Below are 26,915 nucleotides of genomic sequence, written 5' to 3' on the forward strand. Positions count from 1 at the left end.
TCACCTATGATCAGAGGTAGGGGCTTTTTTTAATCAAAAGGGGAAACATAATAATTAAGTGTGGGGAACCTCTCCAGTATATTCATGAAAATTAGGAAGAGGCAGAGAGTCTAGGTTAAAAACTGAATATCCCCCCAGTACCATCTCAACATCCCTGTCTGATATAACAGATGTTGCATCATTATGCTATAAGTTTAAAAAGGGACATATAATGTTAACACCACTTTAAAAAACACCAAGAATAACAAAGTTTAATTCAGCCAATCAACAAAAAGGAACTGTTGTAAATACTCAAAAAGCAACCTCCCAATGGACTATTTTGATCATACAGCCACGTTCTCTCTTCAGTAGAGTATCTCCAAATGCCCTTGAGTTACTTGAATTCTCACCTTGAAATCATCAGGGATGAGGAGTTTTGACGTTCGTAGGAAATTCAAGATATATCTGAACATTTGCCCATCTCTGTCGATGAAATAATGCTGCTTGAGACTGTCCAAAACAATAGGCTCCGTGCCATCAAAAAGCCTTCCAATTCTGGAGAGGAAAAGAGGGGAATATGTGTGGTAACCATTAACAGCAAAAGCCATTTGCTTTGTTACTCAGGGGTGTACCCAAAAAGATGAAGCTTATTCACATGAGGAGTCCCAATGGCTTCAATGGCACTACTTCTGCAGGTAAATACAACTCAATGTAAAAGCTGCAGAATGTAGCTTTAAGGACTGCTGATATTTACAGGGACCACTACATAATAGGAATGGAAATGTCAAGACATTTCTATTAAAGACTAAAAAGTTAAGCAAGTTGAAACAATAGTGGCAGATCTGGGGATTTTACAGAAAAAAAATTAACCCTACTGCATTTTGGTCTATTAGTATGCTCTAAAGTTTAAACTATGGAAGTTTTATCAACCCCTACCACTATGCAAAAACATTTCATATACTCACATTTTGTGCCATGTTCTTTTTTTTTTTCCAAGCTCAAGCTTTGCCCAAAAATGAGGGAAGCAGGGTATAGAATCTAAAATTTGAGAGTTTACACAGAGTTTTTCTGAAGGATTAATGACTGCTTGATTTGGGATCCCACAATTATAGAGCCTCACCACAATCAGTTACATTCCGCACATTCAATGTTTTCATTGTACTGAAATAAAAGGCTCAACCACACACAGTTTTGTACCGAATTTGAGTATTTTGGCTTGACATCTGTTATAATTTAGAGAAATAAGATATGTAGATATAAATACCTTTACTCATGCATTGTCTCAGTTTCTAAATCAATACAGTTAATTGTAAACAAAAGCTTTCCATAGACCAGATTTCAGTTTCTCCCTCACAGTTTAGATTAGAATATACAGTTACCACAATGAAAACTACCAGAAAACTATATCCATGCTAAAATGAGAGATAAGAACCATAATGTTCACAATCTTATACAGAAACATCATCCACCTTTATAATTTTATGTTTAAAAGTTATATTTATTCCATTTTTCAAATTATAGAGGGTGCACACAATTGATTTAAAAAAGAATCACGACGACTAGAATAAGGAACATACATCTCACTGACATGTAGCAGCTAAATGAAGTTTACTTCTTTATGTTTGTAGAATGGTCACACAAAGAGCGCTCTTTTTGAAGCCATCACATTTTTTTGCCTCATCATTGAAGAATTCAGGCTGTGGCTGGTCACATAATACAGACTCCTATTCACTGACTGGACAAATATGACTTAAAACCAGGCTTGTAGTGCAAATAGGGGTGATAGTAATCACTGAAAATTCACTCTCCACAGCATTTGATCTTGTGATTTTAATATTTGCATGGGAACAAAGAAGAAAGTCAATATGTCCAAGATTATCTTTTTTAACAGGTAATTGAATGCACAGTTATGAACACCTTGCTGTGGTATCTGTCACATCCGACTTGTTATTAATAAGTATTTTAAACCTTCACTATAGTATTATTTATCTAGCAAACAAGAAATTGGTAACAGAAAAAGAATATGGTCTACAAAAATTTAATACTAACAAAGGTCAACAAACAAAAAACAGAGCACCCAGCTTGCCTTTCAGATGCCATGTTCAGATTGTATGGCTAACAAAAACAGCCATCTTTCACTTAGCTTGTCTGATCCTCAACAAGGGTAACCTATAGCCCAGGGACAGGCAATTATTTTGGCTGAAGGGCCCCTTAGCAAGTTTTGGTGAGCTGTCGAGGGCCATATGGGTAGCCCCACCCCTTAACCGTTGCTCTGCCCCCAGTCGCCATACTGGGACCGGGCATCCTGCCCCCCCAACCCCTGACCTTTGCCACTGGAAGTCCCTCCCCTTGCACGCCTTTTGGGAAGGAGGGTGCCGCAATAAAAAACCACAAATCATACACTAAAAATCAAATAAATACTATACCATATTTTGATTTTGTTTTGAAAATATTTTTGTACTGACTTATGTGTTTGCAAAGTGTATCTAGAGATGATTGCATAATAGCTCAAAATACAGTCCTACTGTATTTGTGTGTGGACAGTAAAGGGGAGTATGTGGGGAGTGAGTGTGAGTGTGTGATGGGGTGTGGGTATGGTGTGTGGGTGTGGAGGGATGCGGGCTGTGGGAGGAGTGTGGGGTATGTAGTTGGGGTGGGAGAGACAGAGGGGGCGGGGCCACTGGCCCCATCGCATGTGGCTCTTACAGACTGCGTGTGAGCCTCACATGATGCAGATCCCATGCCCAGGCTCCATGCTCCTGGTGCCCCATCCTGGGTCCCTGCTGGTCCCAGGGCACCAGCATAGGCTCCACGCTCCTGCCTTACACCACCACTCCCTCCCACTGCCACCACTTCCTGTGGCCCTCGCTACTCCCCCCACCATTCCCTGTGCCACTGACACTTTCCACAGCCCCCCACCACTGCTCCCCTGACTGTCGCCGCTTTCCGTAGCCCCCACTGCTCCTTGCCACTGCCCTGAGCTGCCACTGCTTCCCACGGCCCCTGGCTGCTCCCCCGATTCTCTCTGTGCTGCTGCCTCTTCCCACAGCCCCGCTACTGTTCCCCCCCATTACTCCCCATGCTCCTGCTGCTTCCTGCAGCCCCCCCACCGCCATTCCTACTTCCCTCCTCCTTTCCATCCACTGCTTCTCATGGCCCCCTGCCTGCCACTTCCAGCTCTGGCGCCAGCCCATCCTGGCCAGCACCGTGCAGTTCCTGGCTGCTGGACTGATCGCAGTGGTTTCCCCCCATCCTTCCATCTGATGTTATCTTACTTTCCACAAAGATGGAGAGAGATAAGAAACAGTCCCAGGGTTGTGAGGCCAGAAGTTGCAAAGGCTTCTGGCTGGGGGCTCCCCCTGGGTCCTCCCAGGCAGAGGCCTCCCCCTGGGTCCCACTGCTGCCACATCTTTGACAGGCAGCCAGGGGCAGATAAAAATTAATTTTCTAAAATTTTTAGGGGGGCCGCAGGCTGGATAGAATGGCCTGGTGGGTTGGATCCAGCTCATGGGTAGTATTTTGCTCTCCCCTACTATAGCCCAATTTTTACAGAGAATAACTTTTCAGAACCAGAGTCAACCTTCTAACAGTTTAGGAACAGTAAACCTCAATCAGATATATTCTAGTGAAAGTTAAAAGCAGTGCTGTTTTTAGACAGAATCTGAAATTTTCTAACTCCTGTCCCTCAAAAATTAAGTCAAGAAAAGGACTGGAGCAGAGACCGCTAAAGATATGCTATATCAGGGGTAGGGAAAATACAGCTTGTGGGCCAGAACTGGCCTGCAGAGGGACTTTGTCTAGCCTGCGGCAGGTCCCTCGGATCAGTCAGAGCCGACATACACAGCCCCACGCCTGGCCTGCCCCAGACTTCCCACCCTTGCTGAGAACCATCAAGAGCCAGGCAGAAGCTGCCGCTGGATGTGGGGTAAAAGCAGCCATCTCCCTCTCACTGCTGCCAGGCCCTTCTTGCTGCAGCCACCCAGAGCCCATGCCCAGGCTGCCCTGCAGCTCCTCTCCGCTGCCACCACTGCCCTGCTGGGTGGCCCAGAGGCAGAGAGGAATCACAGAGCAGCCTGGGCACAGGCTCCAGGCAGCTGCAGCAAGAAGGGCCTGGCAGCAGTGATGATGAGGTGGCCGGTTTTCCCCTGCACCTAGGAGCAACTTCTACCCTGCTGCCTCTGCTTAGCGTGTGCAGAGTGGTCCAGAGCAGGTGTGGGGCAGGCCGGGATCAGAGCTGAGTGCATCAGTTTTGGCTAGTCTGGAGCTAGTTTGCTCTAGCCAGGGTGAGTTCAGAGCCGGTGCAGGGTGTGCCAGGGTTGTGTGTTCAGCTGCTGTTCAGCACTGGTGGTGGTGGCAGCGAGGAGCTGCAGGATGCATGGGCTCTGAGCTGTTGTAGGGCAGAGAGGGGGCACTGACCAGCCCCCAGCAGTACCAGAAAACTGTCTATGTGGCTCATGGGCCCAAATAATTGCCCACCTGTGCTATATATATTATCAGATGTGGTCTGCATCACAGAGCTTTGCCTGCCTAGCTGTGCCGGTAAAACCCTTACCACCAATGTAACTATGCCAACAGAAGCGTATTTATATTGGTTTAGCTGTGTCATCTGGAGAGAAGGTTTAGCTAAACTGGGAGAAACTGACTTTTTACCAGCATATAGATTTCATAGACATTAGGGAACCCCATAAGATCATCAGGTCAGCCCCTTTCTCAAGGTGTAGGAAGTCAGCTAGAGTCCAAGGATCCCAGCAAGATAAGCATCCAACTGTTTCTTAAAAGTCTCCAGAGTAGGTGCTTGTACCACCTCTTGGGGGACTCTATTCCAGGCCTTTGGGGATTGGACAGTATAAAAGTTTTTCCTTATGTCCAGCCTAAAATAGTCTTGCAGGAGTTTGTGACCCTGGGACCTTGTTATTCCTTGGGGTGCTCTGGTGAACAGGCATTCTTCCAGATCCTGATGCACACCCTTTATATACTTATAAGATGCCACCAAGTCACCCCTAAGCCTTGCATCTCCAGGCTGCAGGGTCTCATGGCTCTCTGCCCTTTGATCATGCACGTGGCTCTCCTCTGGACTCTCTCAAGCTTCTCCACATCCTTTCTGAATTGTGGAGCTCAGAACTGGATGCAGTACTCCAGCTGCGGCCTCACCAAGGCCGAATACAGTGGGAGGATGACATCCTGGGTCTTGCTTGAGAAGCATTGGTAGATGCAAGACAGAGTTCTGTTTGCTCTGCAAGCTGCAGTATCACATTGGTGGCTCATGTTTATCTTGTGGTCATTCATGACCCCCAAGTCTCTTTCAGCCATGGTGCTAGCAAATGTAGCACTGCCAAGCCTATAAGTGTGATGTGGGTTTCCTTCCCTTCCCCCGAGGTGAAGCACCTACATTTCTCTGTATTGAATACCATCAGGTTTACATCTGCCCCTCTTGCAAGTCTATCGAGGTCACCCAGGATCACCAGCCTATGCTCAAGTGTGGATACTTTCCCCCAAAATTTGGTTTCATCAGCAAACTTAGCCAGTCTGCTTCTGACACCAGAGTCCAGATAATTTATAAAGACGTTAAAGAGTACAGGTCTGAGAACGGAGCCTTGGGGGACACCACTGGTCACTGAGTGCCATGTTGGTTTGGGTCCATTGACTACCACTCTTTGGGCCTTCCCTTGGAGCCAGTTCCCAGCTATTGGAGCATAGGATAGCTGAGGCTGCAGTTGCCCAATTTTTCCATGAGGACATCATGGGACACCAGGTCAAACGCTTTTTTAAAGTCCAAATATATGATATCAACCTCTTCCCCTTTGTCCAGGTGATGCATTGCCTGGTCATAGAAAGAAATGAGATTGGCCAGGCAAGACTTACCCGCAACAAACCTGTTGCCTTCTGTTAGCCTGTCGAGAATGGTTTCTTTCATATTTTTTTCCAAGATCTTTCCAGGGACTGAGGTCAAACTGATTAGCCTGTAGTTTCCCAGATCTTCTTTCCTCTCTTTCTTGAAGATGGGCACCATATTGGCCCTCTTCCAATCTTTACGTACTTCACCTGAGCACCACAAGTTCTCAAATATCCTTGCTAGTGGCCATGCATTGATGTCTGCCAGTCCTTTAGCACTCTTGGGTACAATCTATCCGGACCAGCTGACTTGTGGGTGTCCAGCTTCTCAAGGTATTCCTTCAAGACCTATGCTAATGGTGGGCGTGTATTCACCTTCATCCTGGCGGTCCCACATCAAGTTAGGCAGGGTGGTCCCTTTGGGTTGGTGAAAAACTGATGCGAAGTAATCATTAAGAAGTTTAGCTTTTTCCTAGGTGTCAGTTATCAGTTCCCTATTTGGTTTAGGAGGCAAAGTTGCCCTTGTTTTTCTTCTGACTCCCTACATAACTGAAGGACTTTTTATTGTCCTTGATTCATGTAGCCAGTTGGAGTTCAGTTACAGCCTTCCCTAGTTTGCTCCCTAAAGGTGCGGACCAGTGCGGAATACTCCTTCTTAGTGGTGTTTCCTGTCTTCCATCCTTTACATGCCTCTCTTTTTAGATTTAGGAGGTCCATGATTTCCCTGTTCAGCCCAGGAGGTTGCTGAGCCCTTTTACTCCCTTTCCTAGGTTGGGGATGGACTTCCCTTGTGCTTCTAGGATTGCTTCCTTAAGGAGCAACCACTCGTTGTAAACTCTCCTCCGTATCAGTTCATGGCCTCTCAGGGCCTTGGCAACAAGTCTCCTGAGCTTATGAAAGTTGGCTTTCCTAAAGTCGAGGACTTCTACATTTCTGACTGACTTGCCAGCTTTGCAATGGATAAAGAAAATGATCAACTCTTGGTCACCGTCTCCCAGCTTCCCTTTGATTCTCAGGTTGCTGATTAAATCATCCCCTTTAGCCAGTACCTGCTCATACGCTGCACAACCACTAGGGTGGGGCTCTGCCAACATAACTATAGCAGCAATGTCTCTATACTGTGGACAAGTGGAAACTGTCCTACTTACCCTTTTGCATTTAAAGGTCCTTAAAAGCTCAACAGTAAAAATATTTGTCTGTGCCTGATACCGCATCTCTTAAATATCCTGCAGGTTTAAGGGGTGTAGGTTGTAGCCATGTTGGTCTAAGGACATAGGCAGACAAGGTTCTTTGCATGAATCTGATAACTTTTATTAGACGAATTATAATAAAAGATATCAGATTCACGCAAAGAACCTTGTCTGCAGGTTTAAGTAATGTGTGTTTTCCCATCAGTGATAGGGTTCTATTAAATTAGCTTGTAAGAATGCCAAGTAACATTTATTTTACAATTTTGTGAGTTGACCCTCCTTTGTTAATAAATGGTAAAGGTTGGCTCTTATGCTGACACATTTTAAATATAAGATGACTGTGCTGCTCTGAAAGTTACTACCCTCATTTCTTGTTGGGAAGGCAGATGCATGTAAAGGCTCCTAGACAGGCTGAGGACACCATTGTTTAGGATGTTGTACAAACATTCATGGTATGACTTCGGGTCCCAAAAGCTCATGATTAATTCTGGCCATGGATGGGCATTTCATTTCTAGTGAGAAATATGCTTTTTGCACCACAAAAAAATAGAACATATAGGCATTCAAGAGGGCTTTGTAGAAAAAAACATGGCAGTTCCAGAAAAAAAAGGTCAGCTTTTTATAATCACAACTTCTCAGCAGTTCAATGACTTCCATCATCTGTAACAGCTATACAAAGTGCCACAGGGCATACCTCCATCCTCCAGCATCCCAGGTGTCTGTGCTCCTTGCTCCCCCTCCTCCAACAAATGCTGGGGAGTCTGTCTGGCATCCCAGATTGTACTGTCCCAGAGCAGTGAAGTTAGGCTTGCAGATCACCATGCAGTCACGCTGCTCAGCCTTGTCATTTTTGGCGGACAAGATAAAGTCAATCCTGCCCAAGGAACAGGGCAGGCATCTACATCCCTTCTATGCCAAAAATATCAGTTCCTGTTATATCAGCATCTCTGCCATTCCCTATAAGCCATGCTGGAAATGAGCACTGAGCAGGGGACTGTTTCTGACTGGTTTTGAACTAGCAAGTTCTACGAGGCAAACGTGATAGCCACTACCACAAAAATCAAAGGTACGACAGAAAATAAAGTGATTGATCAGGAACTTATGGGTGGGTACACTTGTGTCTAGGTCCTTCACAAGGTGGCTCTCAACTTCTACAACCAGCAAGTGCCATGCCAGGGGTGAAAGGGAGGAACTCCTCAGCACCTCTCCTGAAGCTGAGGCAATGTCAGAGCCATGCTGGATGGTATTGTGGCTGGAAGGTCTGCGTGTCTTTGGTGTGGAGATGAACTGCTGTAATTTGTTAAGGTGATAGCTGGGATGAAGGAGAATCCCTGCAGTCTCCACTGCTGAAGTGGAGCCAGCATCGGAGCCCTGCCTCCGCCATCAGCTGTGCATAGATTGGCAAGACTGGGGAATCATGGTGCCAGCACCCACTGGATAGCTGGGGACACTTTCTGCATTGCCTCTTCCACTGTGGACTTGCATATGCCAAACTGGCTGGTAAGGCAAAGACTATGGCCAGAGCCTCAGTTATGGCTAAACATGGAACTGTGCATCAACTCACTCAGGAGCTGAGGAGTTCTTAGAAGAAATGGGGAAGTCTTCGGCTTTGGGTTGTCGGGAACGTGGCACAAAATGGACTGCCGTGCTGGACTTAAAGAAATTCTAAGTCTTCTCTGCATTAATTTCCCTGACCTCTGTATGACTTAGGATCATAGGAAGGTAAGGCTGGAAGGTCATTGTGTCCAGCCCCCTGCTCAACACAGGATCATTCCCAATTAAATCCTCCCAGCCAAGTGTCTAACCAACCTGCTCTTGAAAACCTTCAAGGATGGAGATTCCACGGCTTCTCTAGGTAGCCTGTTCCAAGGCTTGACCCCAATCATAGTCATAATAATAAATAAAAAAGCCCTTTAACTGTAGACCTATTTTGGTTTTTCCCCCTCCCTTTATATGAAAGTGAATCAGCTCAGGACTAAGGTAACTTTCCAAAACCAAGTGGATTGGGATCCACAGGGTGAGTGGGCGGCAGGGATCCACTGAAGGCGGGAAGTGAAACGGGTGAGCATTTTTGGCAGTGAAAACTGTAAGGAGCTGAACTGCGGCTCTGCACTCCCCAGTATGAGGCTGGGGGCAGGAGTCCCTAGTGGGTGAAATTTCCTAGGTGGCTAGTCAATTCATCCTTTCCTCTTTGCTTGGCTGTTCTCAGGAACCTTCCAAGACAGGGGATCCTGCAAAGGACACTGGGATCTCTGCACACTAGTCCCCTTGCTGTGTCAGGGATACAGGTTCTCTCCATGCTCTACGGTGCTCTGGGCAACTGGGCACTTGAATGCCTGTATGTGTATTTCTCACTATATTTTTATATTGCTGCAAATTTCCTGAAAATTTTCTGTGCTGCATCTGAATGTCTGTCCATACCCTCTGTTATCAAGGCAGTGCTCCCAGACTGCCTAAGGGCAAGCAGAAAAAACTGCACTTTTTAAAATAAGGTAATGATTAAAAAAATTGTGCGTAAGAAATTATTTACATGTGCATATAGTGTTACTATGAGAGAGAAAGAATGTAGGAAAATGATATCTTTTAACAACACACAAGTTTTTGTATCTTAGATTTTGAATAAAGTAGTGTTTGAATAAGCACTCTCTTTCACCCATAATTCAGCTTCTCTTTCTGCTTCATCTCACATTGAAATTATAATGCTTAAGTGACATCAGTCTGCTGGCTTGAAAAAGCATTGTGAAGTCATGTTTATTATAATTTTATTTCCAGAGAGACACTGGAAGACATGGCCTCCCCCACTTCTTGACAGCCCTGGTTTAAACCATATATTTGATGATAAGCAATGATAGCAAAAAAAAATTATGACAAATATATGAAACAGATTAATGTATTTCAAAATACGAATGTACTTTGAAGTTTTAATTACAAAAGTAGTTTATAATTATATGTGGATTAGCCAAATATCAAGGGTAAAAGAATACAAAGCTGTAGTCTATTTATAAGAAAATGTTCCTATAAAATATTTAACTAAAACTAACAGGATTGAGCTTTTTGTAAGTAAGGAAAAATAATATCCTTTGGGTTGAAAATGTGATCTCCGAGGGACAATAAGGCATAGGAATTTAAGTATCATATGCCATTGTCAAAAAACTGCTGCTTCAGAGGCTGAAAGAATAACCAAATGCCATAATATTAAACTTAACTTATATCTGCTTTTATTTTAAGGGTTTATAAATGGCACAACTGACCTCAAACTTGATTTTGGTGAGTAGAAAGGAGATAGCAAAATAAGAGAGAGCAAGTGAGTAATCTTTTTATTGTAGGACTTTTTTCTTTTCTATGGACACTGTCCACCCCTCCAATAACACTGTTTCCAAAGGCTGTATTCCTAGAATGAACTTCCGGACATTAGAGCAATGGAAGTTGACACTACTGAAAAGAATACCTGCATTTTTCAAAAATCCCCCTAGATTATCTGTCAAAAATATGCTGGGTTCACTCAAACTATAAAAATGTATTTTCAGTTTGTTTTGTGGCTCTACAGAGAACTCGGGGGAAAAAACAAACAAATTAAAAAAAAAGCCCAACATGGTCAGCGTTCTAGTAAAAAAAAGAAAAAGATGATCTCATAACTTTTCCAACCCATACAAGCAACATAACATAACCTTGCTGATAAGAGTTTATTGACATCACCGAAGAATACGGGGCAAAAATTCCTTTCCTCTACACTAAGCAGAAAGTATGGAGCCCTGTAAACCCTGACATGGATTAGCATACAGGCACTGAATGACTTTTGTTCTAAAGTAGAATGAACTTGAAAAAATAGACTCTTGAATGAAAATGACGCACATTTTACAATGTTGTCTATAGTTATTGTCACTGTTTCTCCTGAGGAGTCAGTTCTCCCTTTGTGTATTTCACAAACAAATTTGACAGGGGAAGGATGTGGAAAGACATCCACAAATTAGAAGAACAACTAATAAAGCAACAAAAATGGCAGGGGGAATCCACAGGGGAGCGCCTGAAACTACATGCAACTGTCAAGATGGCAGGGTCCCTTGATAAAGGCTTTCCTGTTACAGGCATAGTTACTTTTGCATACCAAAGGAACAAAAATTGTAATCCTGTGTTTAATCACACCACAGAAGGACTGAGGTCTCACATTCTGAGCAATGAATTAAGGTTTCCATTAGAGAATCCAAGAGGGGCTGGGGAAAAAAAAAAACACCCATGAAAATCTCTCCAAAAATTTCCCATACCATATGGTAAGGAATTAAAGTATTATTATTACTGAATTAACAATCTGCAAAGAAATTTTATTATATACAGTGAGCGTGTGTGTGTGTGTGTGTGTGTGTGTACGCTTGCATATATATAAACTATATATAGTATGATATATAGGACCAGCACATGTGCAGGAAAATATAATTATTGGAATTAGTACAATGAGATTAGCAGGGTTTGTCTTTTTAAAAGAACACAAATGAAAATTTTATTATGAAATTATTTTAGCCTATGCTGGTGTGTGGGAGTGCTTATTTACTGTTGTTAGAAAGTGCAGTAAATTATTAGCAATAGGTTTTTATTCTTGCTCAGCTTCCTTTTAGTCCATATTGTCTATTAATTTCATTTCATTTTGGTTTGTTAAGTGCTCAAAGGTAATTTACATAAGAGCACATTAGAAACTAGATCCATTTCAGGATGTGCTCATCTCATGGGTGTTTAATTTTATTTGATTGCATGCTTAAATAATGATTTTTTGCACCATCTCTGGAAAGCTAGTCCACTTGTGGAAGACAGCGATGCTAGACTACCTAAATTTATGACACCCACACATTTCTATTTGTTCTTCAGTGTATTGCTTTCAGGGTAACAATTTGCTTTTTACCTCAATAACCCTTTGTAGACTGCAAAAGGAGTTTTGTCTCAACTCTGCTCAACAATGTTACTGCATAAGCATGATACCACTATAGAACCTTGCAGCTTTCAATAACAGGTATTTCTAAAACATCATTTTCACCCACCAGGCTTCCAGTTTCAACCTTTTGCAGTTACTAATACTCATGCTCATTCTAACTTTACCTCCTTGTGAGGAATTTAAGTTTTCAGGCTTATAGATCCCAGAAATCAGTGAGTCTATCTATTAACATAGGGCCTAACACACAAATGAACAAAAGAAGACAGAGCAATGAGGAAAAGTTTAACAAAATAAGTGGTCCAAGAGAGAAAGTGTTTATGCAGAGCCATCAAACAGCAAGCAAGAACAAGAAAGCATCATATACTACAGCTCTTCTGAGATTTAAAAGAAAATGTTACAATGAGGGAGGAATTTTTGAAAACAGGTTTAAATACTAGACTCTCAGGGGAGAGTGAGTAAGAAACCTCTTTAGAGATCTTTTGCTAAAGAGGAAAAGGGAATTGAATCAATCATGCCAAGGCCATTTCAAATATGTTAGGGTTTGCTATATAGCCTGGGGAACAAAAATGAAAAGCAGGAGTAAATGCAGGGGGCTACAGAATGCATAGACAAAACTGTCATAACTTTCAGGTTATAAAGTATGTAACAGATGGGGAAGATCTGAAACTGTTAATAGGGTGGAATCATATACACATTAGAGACACTAAAATGAAACAGGGGATTTGCTATAACCTGCCTGATCAGAGACAGCCCCAAGAGTAAGAGATGAAAGCAAATCAAACATATTACAAAATGAACTAGCAGGCATTAGCTGTAACCCACATGGACAAACTGAAAGATTTAACTGGTAGAGAATAAATTATGCAACATGTTAATAGTCACGTTAAAGGAATGCTCCTTATGCTAGCGAGAGAAATAAATAGGGAGCAATTCAGTACCTGGTTTTGTGTACTGAAGACAAGACTGAAAATGCAGGGATGAGCAGCTATCTGAGCTAGCCACAAACAGGGTGGAGAAAAGCTAGGAGCAAATGTTAAAACACCCTAGTTACTAACCGCTTGATATGTAGGCCTCTGTTCCTTAACAGTTCATATCCATAATGTGAAGTGATTAACTAACCTTTAAGACTGAAACTGCTAGCAGTACCACTATGTTGTACAGGCAGTCATCAGACTTATGACACAATTGGTTCCTGAAAACCGCCTCTTAAGTTGAAATGTAACTTGGAACCAATTTTCTCATAAGAAACAATGTTATAAATGGGGAATTGGTTCCTGAAATACCCTATTTTCACCAAAAATACCCCAGAATTTTGTACTCAAGCAATTATAGATGAGTAATATAGCTACATTAATGTATTTATATTGTAAATAGTAATCATATTGATTTGGAAGGACTTCTTTGAAGTGACTTTGCTGGACTTTTTGAAGGGCTCTTGGTTGGATTTTTTGAAGAGTTCCTGGCTGAAGTCTTCTCGGGAGTCTTGGCTGCAGGTTTTTCTGCAGTCATCTACTTTCTTAAAGAAAGTGTCCAAGGAAGTTTGGACAGGTGTTCTCCAGGGAGATGAGTGACACAGAGAACTTGGTCGCTGGCATGGCATCGCGATGGATCAAGCATTGTAAAGTCGAAACTGACGTCATAAAGTTGAAACGGTGTCAATTTATAAGTAAGCTGTAAGTGCAAAACATAACTCTAAACATTGTAAGTCAAGGACTGCCTGTATCTTTCTTTCAAGTTCAGATTCTTGATTCAGTAACATATGTTCAAGTCCAAATGTGTGTATTCAAAGTAAGCAAAGCCCTGCTACTTCAGAACTGGCAAGAGGGTCTTAATGCCCTGCCAACTGCTAGGAACCTGGCCTAACTAAAAAACAGTCTCTCTCCATTTGGCATATTTAGTTACCTTGGGTCATATGGCTCTGAAGTAGAACAAGTACAGCCAGTCTCTGTTATTATTGCTATAGTGAGGGTGAAGCAAGCATTAGACATAGAGGTGGTAGAAGCTCCATCCTTGGAGGTTTTCAAAACCTGGCTAGACAGAGCTTTGGTTGGGATGATCTAGTTGAGTATGGTTCTGCTGCAGGCAGGTTGACTAGACCTCCTGAGGTCTCTTCCAACCCTAATTTGCTATGTTTCTGTGATTATGGTGCTTACCTTCTGCAGAGGGGCTAGGAAGTAGGGGTAGGGGATTGTCTAGGCAGGGACAAGCCTGAAGCTGTGCTTATCTGCTTGCCTTCTTACGTCTTGCCTATATCCTCACACTGGGGCACCCCTCAAAAGCTCTGGCAGCACCCCATTGTGCCCCAGCACCCTGGCTGAGAATGACTGATCTAGAGGTATGTTCTAAACTTTGCACACATAGTCTTCCCTCTTCAAGTTTCATGGATGGGCAAAATATGGCCCATGGGCCAGATCTGGCCTGCAGGGGGCACCCACCAATTGATTTGATCCAGCCCACGACTGACCCCACAGCACTCCACATGGTGCCAAGGCCAGCCCGGGGCAGGTTGTGCTGTGCTCCAGCTCATGCTTGCTGGCCCTGTCCCATCCGATGCACACAGCTTCTGGTAGGGCTGCTCCTGGACACCAGTGCCAGGGGGGCAGAGTGGGTAGAAGGCAGTTGGGAGCTGGAGCCAAAGCCCCATGTGCTGGGGCAGGAGCTGCTCAGCTGAAGTCTCCTCCTAGCCAGGAGCAGCACAGCAGGAGGAGTCACCACTGTAGGAAAGGGAAGTACAGCAGCACCCAGGCAGCTGCAGCCACATCAGGAGCAGCCCCTCTGGAAGCTGTGCATGCTGGCTGGAGCATGACATGGTATGGAGCGTGGCACGAGCTGCCCTGGGCAGGAGCGCCAGGGGTCAGCCCCATGTGGAGTGCTGTGGGAGCAGCTGTGGACTGCACTGCCTGGGCAAGCTCTGCTGCATGCACCCCCTACCCCCACCTCCCTTCTCTTACCCTGGCTGGCTCCTGGGACCTAGTGCCCAGGCAGTGCCCTGCCATACACATATCCACACATTCCCCCCCGCCCCCGACATACACACCACTGCACTATGTCAGGGGCTTCCCTGTGATCTGGGCCTTGCTTGCTCATCTTACTCTCGAGCACTGCTCCTCCCCTGCTCACAGTCCCAGCCCACATAGGGAGTTTTGGTGAATTGTTGTGGGGGGGAAGGGGAGCATCAAAACTCCCTATGTGGCCCCTGAGCCCAAGTATTGCCCATCCCTGATGTACACACACTGGGTCTACTGAAGGACCCAGAAAGCTCCATAGGTCCTATAGTAACTCATATCCTCAAATGTTTCTCAATTTTTAAAGACATATCAGAACACATTTTTCAATAAAACTGTTTAAACTGATTATTTATGCAAGACTTTACCCAACTCATTTTGTAACCAAGTTTTCTTGGCTACTACTGTATTTCGCAGAAATTTAAACAAATATTCTGTTTTCCTGCCAAGAGAATTTACTAAGCTTGTTTCAAATTCCACTGAGGTTTGTTATTTACAGGATAAATTGAGGGAAGCTTCCTATTAATTTAGGGCCTTGTCATACGTTACACTTAACACGTGTGCTATTTAGATTATAGCAGGCATTATTACCACTTAGAAAATTTTCTGAGCAGCCACACGGTAGTGCTTACTACGATCAAAATAAAACACGTCCTTAGCATCAGTTCAAGACTCCAGTGTGGTGGGAGGGTTGGGACTGACCAACAGTTGTTAATCAGTCCCTGCTCTTGCACTGCAAGAGTCCTATGTAACTGGGACAAACAAAACGCTATCAGTCCCAGTACCCCCACTGCCCAGGAGCCAGCTCAAGATTCCAGTGTACTGGTGGGGCTGGGACCAATGCATTTCTGATCCAGAGAGTCTCCAGATTGTATTGCCTCCATGAAGCACTAGGATAAGAACTCAACGTGTACAAAGTACTACTATCTGGCGCTCCTGCTGATTAGAAAAGTCCTAACTTTGCTATGCTACAATGGTACTTAGCACATGTTTTATTGCTTGAACACTTGGACATGAGCATTTTAAGTACAGTTAACATGTACTAAGTGTAACGTATAACATGGCCATTCATAGTATCCATGTCTTTTTGCCTGGGATAGTTATTACCAACTTATAAGGAAGTGCCTTCCAGTTATTAGAGTGGAGTGGCAACAAACTCCTTGAGTCAGTTAGCTAATATTTTTTGCTATTTTTTGCTAGTATGTGGTACAGAGGCAGTAGGGAAATTGGAGTGTTTATTTATTGAATTACTGAAAGCTAGCAACCAGCAGGATAAGTAAATATACAGCACCCCGGTACTTCTGTTAGCTGAGACCATTCTTTCTGTGTATCCTAAAACATTGCTCTCCTTCTGTGGTCACTAATATTATAAGCACACGTTTCAGAAGTCATGTTAAGGAAAACAGAATTTCACAGCCCAGTCACTTTCATTTTTGTCTGAAAAATCCTTTTTAAAGTGTACATGAAGAATATCTACATTTAAATAATTTCCTGTAAATGTAAATTCTACACTGGGTATGCACAGTTCAAGTTATTAAAATTGATAGTTGCAACAGATACTTCTGATTAAACAAATATTGGGTGCGGGGGGAGAAAGAAATGCGGACGTAGTATATCGAAATTCCCACGTAACAAATGTTATTAGCTTTCTGAAATCAAAACAGCACAATCATTGCCTTCATACCCTCAAGAATGTTCAACCTCAAAACCCCATACCCAACATACTATATGAAACCCTCAAATAAGATTGCTTCATACATCCCCAACAAGAGTCTTAGCAAAATAAGTCCTGAATTCAAGAACAGTAGATAATACAGGGTGCGTCTACGTGTGCTATTAATGCGCCATGATAAACTCTGCTGGTTCGTGCTGGAGTCAGCTGCTCCTGGATGTGGTGTCTTCACGTGTACCTGGGACTGTCCTGGGTGCAGGTGAAAATGCTGTGCCTGGGAGCAGTTGGCCTGGATGAGGGGGTTGGGGAGTCAGGCCTGGGCTCCAGGTGGCAGCAGCGGGTGGCAAAGAGGTTAGCTGGGGCATGAGGGTGCTACAATGTGGGGCTAGCCAGGAGGCAGCCCCTGCACTGTAGCACCCTCATGCTCCAGCCAGCCCAGGTTATAGTTTCTATGTGCATTTGATTGCATGTAACTGTGCTGCAGGATATTACTTGACTCTGCTGCAGGATAGTACTTGTCTTGGGCAGTGGTATCATACAGCAGAGTTAATTAGTTAACTGAGCCCCAATACAGATGCATGTGTAGACTGAAATGCTTTACTGTGAAGCTAATTAGTCAGTTCTGCAGGAAAGTGCCTCTGTAGGTACACCCACAAGAGTTTACTTAGTACTTCTTGTGCACTGATGGTACTAACTCTTCCTATACTTTCAGGAACTGAGCATCACATTTCACTAGAGAGTTGTGGTGCCAGGCATGCACAAAATGGCACTAACTGTCATGGAGATTTTCTGTGTGATTTTTTTTGAGGATTCATATATTTTATTAGACCAATTGCGCAGTTGGAATAAAGCTGCAACAAGTTTTTGAAAGGCAAGGTATTCTTCATCAGGTCTCGGGGGGAAGCAAGCAAGCACTATGAAAGTAAAGAGCTCAGGGTAGTACTGTAAAAATGGAGGGGGGGGAGGAAAATTACTGGGGTAGCAAATAAACAATTATCAAAAGAAAAGCAGCCGATTACTGCCAGATCAAGACCCATCAAAAGGGAAGGGGTTCATTAATACCTGTTGTGCACAGGATGAAATTCAGGAATCAAATACAGGCTTTCCAAAATCCTACAGTTCTGGCTAGCAGTTCCACCTAACATTTCACTGATCATTGCCTCTTCTCCCAAATAACAGAAAGGATAATGGACTTCTACAAATATGATAAGAACACATATGCCTTATTCTTTACAAGATCTAGACTGGTGATACTCAACCAAGGGTGGTGCCTGTAGACGTGCCGGAAGGTTACTCTGACATGTTGCAATTACAGAGTATCAGAGCAGACTGAATTAACTGAATCAACTAATTAGCATGCTCCAAGAGCCTCTGCATTTCATGTATCAGCATACCTGCACTTCAAAATGCTGGTGGGGGAGCTTTAATTAAATCTCATTTGATAAGCTTTAACTAAAGCGCCCCTGCTGCCATTTTGAAATGCAGAGACACCAATACAAGAGATGCTGCGGGTTCTTTAATTATAGTAGCTCTCGGAGCCACTCTAATTAATGCCCCTCCCCCCAACTCTGGAACACATGTAAAAACACCCCAACATCCTTTCACGGCGACCCAGAGTACAGTGCAATATTAGCTCTGTTATGATGCACAGACACCTACACGATGAGTCTAAAATAGTAGAGAACCACTGATCTACACAAACAGTTTTTGCAATTCAAAAGGCAACAGAATTTGCAACTGGCCTCAGTTATCTGATCCACAATAGATCAAAAGCTTAACCTTAACAGTTTATCCTATGGGGATTACTCTTTAATGGAGAAACAGGCTACCTGTTGAATTAAGGCTAGTACTCTCAATATGTTGCAAAAAAACCCCAACCAACCAAACAAAAACCAACAACCCAGAAAAAGTGTGAGTCTAAAATTATCACTTTTAATCACAGAGCATTCATTCTAAGTACTGGCATGGGAAAATACTGGTATTATTCAAACCGGTTTTCATCTTGCACACAGGGCTGGCTCATCCTATCCTGTGGAACCTGCAGCCAAGGGGCCCCCTGCGGCCGGGAACCCTCCAAATCAGTGCTGTAGCAAGGGGGGCACCCTGCATTGCCACTGCCAACTTCTTTGGCTACTTGCCACTGCTGACGGCTTCTTTAGCTGCTCACCCCCCCATCAGCTTCTTCGCATCACTGGCCCCCAAAACTATATGTTGCAGGGGGCCCCCAAAATTGTGGGCCGGTCCTGTTTGTACATGCCAATTAGAACAAAAAAAATTCACATTTCAGAGTAAAAAAACTGATCAACTATTTCAGGGCTGTCTAACTTACAAGCACTTGGAGGCTACACCCCCTGCAGACCACACCAGGGCACAGTCCTCCCTGGCTGCACATCCCACAGACAAACACCTCCAAAACCCATCCCCCCCCACTGCACCATACATCCCAGGCTCCCCCTCAGCTCCCCCTGCTGCTGCATTGCCCCATGCCCTGTGGGGCAGGAGCAGGAACCAGTAGTCAGAGGAGGGAGGGGAAGCTCAGAGACTTGAGCAGCTATTGCAGCTGGAGCAGTAGGATGAGTGATAGCTGGGGCCACAATTTAATCCCCGCAGGCTGCTAGTTGGACAGTCCTGAACTACTTTAATAAGAATGTGTATAACTCATCATTGTTAAAGCTGGAACCTACTATTAAGGTTGTCTGACATTTCTCCTTACAAGACCGTGTTTTCACTTGTTTATAACTTTGACAAACATTTCCATGCAGGATGTCTATGGCAGGCTAATTTTGTGGCACTTTTTTGAAAATGTCAGCCAAAATAGTTCAGTCATGTCTGAGACTATGCTAGGAAAAATAATTTTGTTCATGTTAAAAATAAATCTAAATGAACAAATTTTTGTTAATCTTAAATATGAAATGCTCTAGTACCTGTATGGTTTGTAGAAGGGAAACTTGGGGTGGAAAGAAGATAGGGGACAAGGCAAGTCTTTGGGTACAGACAGAAGTGCAGCTCCCTGCTGTAACTCATGGTGCTTTACAGGAAGTGCTCTAAGTTACAGCGATCCCCCAGACCCAACAGATGTTTGGTATTAAGACCTGGGCGTTGGAGGACCCAGCTGCAATTTGAGTGGCTGTGAATGTGGGGGGGGAGGGGAGGGGAGGGAGCAAAGGGAGCTCAGTCTGGGGGGTTTTCTGGTGCTGGCAGCTGGTGTGGGTGGGTTGGGTCAAATAGCCTGTGTTCACTACAGCATACTTTGCTTCAGAGCCTGCAGTGGAACCAAGGTTGCCCAAACTCACCAGTCCTCAGATGACAGCAAATAGCTAGAAAGCCACTGGCAGAGAATGAGTCCCTTTTGTAATACTAGTCCGCAAAGAAGATAACCATCTATTTACAAGGGCTATTGGTTAGTCCAGTGGCAGTCTTTGCAGCAAATCTATCCTTTCCTCTGTTACAGAGTTCCTGTGTGATGCTGGCTAAGTCAGCTAACCAGACTTTTCACAAGCTGTCACTCATTAGATGGTCCTCAGAAATTGAGGACCATCTAATGAGTCCTTAGGCCCCAACTTAAAGTCTTAGAGCCCGATTTGCAGAAGTGAAGGACACGTCCAGCTCCATGTGAAGCAGAGGTGGGCAAAATGCGGCCCGCGGGATGGATGTGGCCTGCCAGGCCATTCTACCTGGCCTGTGGGTCCCCTAAAAAATTTAGAAAATTAATATTTATCTGCCCCTGGCTGCCTGTCATGTGGCCCTTGATGGCTTGCCAAAACTCAGTAAGCGGCCTTCTGCCCAAAATAATTGCCTGCCCCTGATCTAAAGTCAGTGTTGGTTATGCTTTAAACATGCACCAGAATATCAGGTCCTAGTTGTCTTCAATTGGGCATGCAATATTAGAGGCAACTTTGAACTTTAATCTCTCTGGGCCTAAGCTCCCCTCACCTCACAGGATTTGGGGGCAGATAAAATTACTGAGTGAAACACTCAGATACTATATTGAGGGGTGCACAGAAAAGCCCATGAAAAAAGCCCATGAAAAAATTAATAAATCTGTCTTCAGAGCAGGATTTAGCTATGCAGCAAATCAAGCCCAGGGACACACATTGATCAATGGGGAAAAGAGAAAAATATTGAATAGTTGTTTATTAATTGAGGACCCTCCTTTCTGTACTCCAAATGAAGCAGGGTCTTGTAGAAAACTAGAAGATGTGATCACATAATTAAAGACTGTATTACAATAACCATGCAACAAGCATCCTTAATTTTGGCATTTCTTAGCTTTTGAGTGCTGGTGACTTGACAAGCTTAATGTTCTTTAGTAGTGTGTAATTGTATTGAACAGAAATTACAATGTATATGAAAGTATATGTTTTTCTTCTATTTCTCTCTTTCCCCTACAATATTGTATATTGTATATTGGAGTGGATTTCTTACAGTCATCATCTGCCTCTCACACTAATTTTCATCTTAATGCGGGCATAGCACATTACACTGAAAGCTCCCTCGGGCAGGGCATACTTGTGTGTTTATGTGTAACAGTGCCTAAATTCTAGATATTATTGTATAAAGAAAATGTAAGGGATATGGAGCCACAAAGTCTTTGTATTGCTTTAACCTCTGTTTGCATCCATTACAGTTATATCAATACAACATTATGCAGACATGACTATGCTAGTGAAAAAGGCATTTATACCTCTTACTCCTATAATTTTGGAAGTATATTACTATAAATGCACTGTCACTAGGGGCTACACATATTTAACCAATTTAGTTAAGAGTGGACACCATTAACCAGAATAATTAAGTCAATAAAAATAATAATTAAAAAAGCTTTGTGAAAATCAGGCCCAAGTTTCAAGGAACAAGAAATTTCCTAATTTTAGAGCAGCTGTGAGCAATAATTAGCATCTAATGTACAAGCTAGGCATGTTCAAGTCACACCTACATATTCTTCCAGTTAGTGGGGGATCATAAATATAGTTCTAAAAAACACGGATAACAGTATTTCTGTTGATAAACATTAGATGCACAAAACATTGGCTTTATTATTTATTAGATTAACTGCTGCTGCTGTGAGTGCATAATCCCTGCAGCAGTATGAGGCCTTGCTCTAAGGGATTATTTATGTAAGAGTAAATGAGGAAGAAAGTTATCTGAACTAGGAAAGGAATAAAGATAAATTACAAAAGCAGTAAACACCTGATTCTGAGGTCACTTACTGGACAATGAATGAATGGCTGGACTTTGCTGGTCACTAATCCTAAAAAGTATCATATACCAAGTCAAACGATTACATCGAGACATCATAAAAACAGCCTGCGCATTACATTTACTGACAAAGAATGAACTGTAGTGAAGCGTCCATGCTAAACGGAACACAACATTAAACTACACGGACACTGACATCACCAGAGTAAACAAAACAGGTTCACTAGATCACTAGATAAGGTACAACATAAATGGTGATAATTTGCTAGAAGTGCTATATGCTAAGAATCAGTACAATGCCTATGCCATGTACTGTCTTGCTCTGCAGAGTATCTTATCTTGAAACCCAACCACAGATTGTTAAAAATTCCTTGATTCTAAGTGTAGGCTCTCACTTTTGTGCATGTCTAATGCATGTTTAAATTAGGGATCATGTAGAATAACAAATTAGAAGAAACTGTTACCCAGCAACTAATAAGGATTAATAGCATGGATGTGCTTGGGTTGAAATGGATTTGTGGGCCAGACGCTCAGCTTGTGGGAACTGGCCTAGCTTCACTGGCTTCAAAGGCTTACAGTGGCTGAGGCTATGGTTCCTAACACTACTATGTTCATAATAGCTAGAAACTCGAAATGGCCCAATGGCCAGGATTTAATCAGAACAACTAGACGTTAATTAAATGTAAGTTGCTTGCAGGCTAAGCTGAGACCACTTCTAAAACAACCTGAAGGATGGCAGTCCCAGAATAGACTTCAATATTAATCGTTAATTGATTCCCTATTATTTCATATGAGTTTAAATATTTTCCAGTTTTCTAAAATTTGGAATTAAGAAAAACCACCTGAATTCGACTAGACCTTAACCAAAAACCAGAGAACAACCATTCCCTCTTTAACCTCACTATCCTCATGCTCAGGGGAAATATACCTACCACCTTTAAAAAGTGAATTTGGGAACAAAAATTCATAAGCTGACTGGCCGCTAAGAACCAAGGACTAAATATTGATATTGATTTATATTTTACCCAATTCTTGAATTCTTTCCACACAGGAAAGGTGAGAATGACCTCCTCCCTTTTGATAGGCTTTGATTTCTCAGTAATCAGCTTCTCAAATTGTGTATTTACTACCCCTGAGAATTTCTCTCACCCCTTCCTCCTGCTAGTTTTCACTGTGCTGAGTCTGGCTCCTGCAATCAGGGATGGGAGGAAGAATTTCTTGCATTCGAAAGTTTGTCTAACTTCATTCTGACTATATAGTTGGTCCAATAAAAGATACTGCCTTCAGAAATCCTTGCCGCTCACCTATGTTACTGTTGAGAACTTATTTTATTCTATTGTGTTTTCAACGGCTGAATAGCCCATGTATATTTTTCAGTCAAATACTGAGGTCTGGAGTTACAACAGAGAAAAGCACAGGCAGAACACAAGAAGAGTTCTTATTTATTTCATACAAGATTTTACTTCATTTCAGTCCCATGCCTAGAGTTTACAGTGGGGCTGATTGACTGGGCCATCCTGTGTAAGTGTCTATTAATTTCCTAGAGTGATCTACAAGAGTCTAAATGACAGCCGTATCCTTCCCAAATGGCAGGCAGATTTGGTATATGCCTGCCATAAACCTGCACAACTTGGGAACCGCTCCCATTCGAATTCCTCAAACAGTTTTGAAGGTATTTCCTAGTTTAACAACCCTGAGCTGGAAAGGAGCAATAGCTGCCTTGCAGAAGGACGTTGTGCTGAGCCAACTGTGGATGGGCCCACACTGAACTAGCTACTAACAGATCTGAAACAATCTGAGGTTACCAGCTTCCACAGGGCAATGGTAAAACACCTCTGTAATTTTACTGCCATCTATTTTGATGCCCAGGCAATAAAGGCAAAGACAAGTTTCTCACACAGCTCAAGGGCTTTCCTCGCAAAAAAAGTTTATGGACCCCACAGTCACTTTGTGTTTCCATCAGGATGTAATCCCAATGTTCTGTGGTCCAGAAGTGCAAGTCTGCAAGGGAGGAGGGACAAGAAGAGCTCTTTCATGAAAAACAGCGTCAGAACAGTCGACACCACCATGATGCCTCTTCTGCCTGGAACAGCAACCCGCTGTAGTCATCTATCTGCAAAAGGCCACCTTTTAAAACACCTGGAAGCAAGCAAAGTAAATAGAACATTGACTCCATAAAAAAACCTGAACCCGACAGCTGTCAGTCCTAGTTAACAAGTAGGGCCTTATACGTGAAGAACGGCACACCATCTTGGCTCCACCAAAAAAACAAATCCTGCAATTCCTGAAGATGTTGTTCCAAAATCACCACAGAAACCAAGCACAGAGCAACAGTCAGAAATCAGCCCCTCATGACTGGATACAGTGCTAGTGAAGACATGTGGTATGACAGTAGGGGTATGAAACTTGACTGCTCTTCTAACGTTAGCAGTCTTGCTTTAAGCTAGCTTTGATTGTTTAATTCAAGGTTAAACTGCAGCAAATAAAAGGCCTCGAAGAGCGATTGGTTGCAAACTCTAGCCAGTTTCTGTGGAAGGGAGTTTGGCCTGATTTAAGGCCACGTCAATATGGCAATGGTGCATCAGTGTAGTTTGGTTTAACTGCAGTGGTTTAGCTGTAATGTCATTCAAGTGTGTTCACACCACTTTGCTGTGATCATTTAAAGGCTCTTTCCCTGTTAAGTACTGCATCCACACAACTCTGTTCTCATTCAGATTAATGCCTCTGCACTCATGGCACTAGGGACAGCCAGCCCATGGCATAATATTAAGCACTCAGCTCTGTGCTTTAATTTCCCACCCCCCACATCTGCATTCTGGGATGGTGACTAGAAACTACAGGAACGGTGAGATCAAAGGGGTGTGTGCACGTGTGGAAAGCTCCCAATCCATACAATTCCTTTCATGGCAGTACCGTTTTCCAACACTCAGCATAACACAGGCTGACAGATGTGTTTTGTTATTGAATAGGGATACTGATGCTGATAAAGCCAAAGGAGCATCAGCAGAAGGATAAAACTGAGCGTCCTCCAAAACATGTATTCACAGTAACTTTTTGCAGTGGAGCACAACTTCTGAGCTCAGCCAGCTAACAGTGACAAGATGCAGGACTAGAGACGACCATCAGTACTCACCAAATGACAAAAGCAACTTTTCTAGAAAAGTGTGCAAAGCTTGCTGTGGAGCTGCAGCAACTACTTCTTGGAGTGAAGAAGTATGTGGTCATTACCAACCGGAAGAAATTCACTGCTCCCAAATTCTACCACTCTGTAGCTAACCAGTTTGGTGTTGGTAGAACAGCTGTCTTACATGTTCTGGGTGATTAAAAAAAGGGGCTGTTGCATCAGAGAATTATAGAAATGAAGGGCTGGAAGGGGCCTCAAAAGATTGAGTCCAACACCCCTGCTGTGGGCAGGAATACTGCTGAGATCAAATGATTCCAGCATGGTGTCTCCTATTGAAGACTTCCAAGGTTGGGGGCTGCATCACCTCCTTGGGAAGGCTATTCCAGATTCTGGTTATCCTTACCATAGAGAAGCTCTTCCTTACATCCAACCTGAAACCATCCTCTAACGGTTTATGGCCATTGTTCCTTGTCCTTCCCCTGCGTCGCCATAGTGAACAGTTTTTCTCCCAGCTCCTGATATTCATCTCTCACATATTTATAGATGGCCACCACATACTCCCTCAGTCTTCTCTTCCCCAAGCTGAACAGTCCCAGATCTCTTAGTCTTTCCTCATAAGGTTTGTCCTCCAGGCCATTAATCATTCTTGTGGCCCTTCTCTGGATCCTTTCAAGATTCTCCATGTCTTTTTTGAAGTGCAGCGCCCAGAGCTGGACACAGTACTCTAGCTGGGGTCTCAACAACATTGAGTAGAGAGGACGCATTAATTCCTCAGCCCCGCTCATGACACATTGGCTAATCCATCCCAGTATGCTATTAGCTCTTTTGACTACAGCATCGCACTGGTGGCTCATGTTCATTCTGTGATCAACCATAACTCCGAGGTCCCTTTTCAGGATACAGCTGTCATTGTTTAGATCACTCTGGGAAATTAATACACATCTACACATATTCATGTTGCTGGTTACTTCTCCCCAGATGAAGCCCTCTACATTTATTCGTATTGAGCTGTCTCTGGTTCTACTCCGCCCACCTTTCCAGCTTGTCCAGGTCCACTTGGATCCATATTCTATCCCCTGGCATGACTGCTTTCCCCCATAACTTACTATCTTCCCCAGAAGCTGGTGGAGTGCTAGATTACACTTTCCTTCTCTGCTGAAGCAGATAGCTGGGGCTAAGCCTACCCCACCCTGTGATGGGGGGGAAAGTTTGCAGGGGAGGTGCAAAGTATCCTGGGATGCTGAGAGACAGAGTTAATTTTAAACTTGAGGGAATCTGGGACAGAAGTTCAATAAACTGATTAAACCTAAATCAGTTAAAGTCTGATACTACATCTATCCACTAGGTGCACTGAAAGAGATTTTTTGGGCTGATACCGAGAACTGATTTTTAAGGAGGCATATAGGCCAATACTGATCTCATTTCCAGTACCAGCCCAGCAGCTTGGGGAGCTGCGTGCAACTGCCAAGTCTGGTGTGGTGGAAGAGGAGAGTAGAGGGAAAGGGCGGTGCGGGGGGGCAGATCAAGGTCTCCATGGTGAGGGAGCAGGAGGGAGTGGGGCTGGGGCTTGCGCTGCCCACCCAGGGGTGGTGGGCAGTCACGGACCAGAGCTGCAGCTCATCCAAGGGGTGTGGGGAGCAGAGGGGGGCAGGGGGAGGCTCCCACCGCTGAGCACTACTCGTCCGAAAGCCACTTGTCCGGCACTTGCCCACTTGTCTGGCAGCTGCTGCTGCTCGTTCAGGATGGCATGGTGGGCGGCGGAAATGTGCCCCCGGATCTGTGTGGAGTAGGGCAGGCTAGGAAGTGCCTCATACATCCCTGGCCCCACCCAACCTGTTCAGATCCAGGGACACACGCTTCCCATCTGCATGCCTTCCTGGACCAGTGGTGGGAACAGTGGCAGGAGCCGCTGGATGAGTGGGCAAGCACCAGACCAGTGGCTCCTGGATGAGCAGCACGCAGCAGCAGGAGCCTCCCCCCCTTCCCTATGCCC

The 26,915-nt window shown here is 43.8% G+C and overlaps 1 protein-coding gene across 4 annotated transcripts in view; it reads right to left on the bottom strand.

The window, feature by feature from the left end:
- KCTD1 (potassium channel tetramerization domain containing 1) overlaps positions 1 to 26,915 on the bottom strand; it is a 148,321-nt gene that overhangs the window by 11,541 nt on the left and 109,865 nt on the right. For all 4 annotated transcript variants that reach the window (XM_019547265.1, XM_019547255.1, XM_019547274.1 and 1 more), the window contains one exon: positions 390 to 534. In XM_019547265.1, coding sequence (XP_019402810.1) covers positions 390 to 534 — 145 coding nt within the window. The remainder of the gene's footprint in view (positions 1 to 389; positions 535 to 26,915) is intronic.

This window comes from Crocodylus porosus, unplaced genomic scaffold (assembly GCF_001723895.1).
Source record: "Crocodylus porosus isolate Cpor-Errol unplaced genomic scaffold, CroPor_comp1, whole genome shotgun sequence".
NCBI classification, from domain to species: domain Eukaryota; kingdom Metazoa; phylum Chordata; order Crocodylia; family Crocodylidae; genus Crocodylus; species Crocodylus porosus.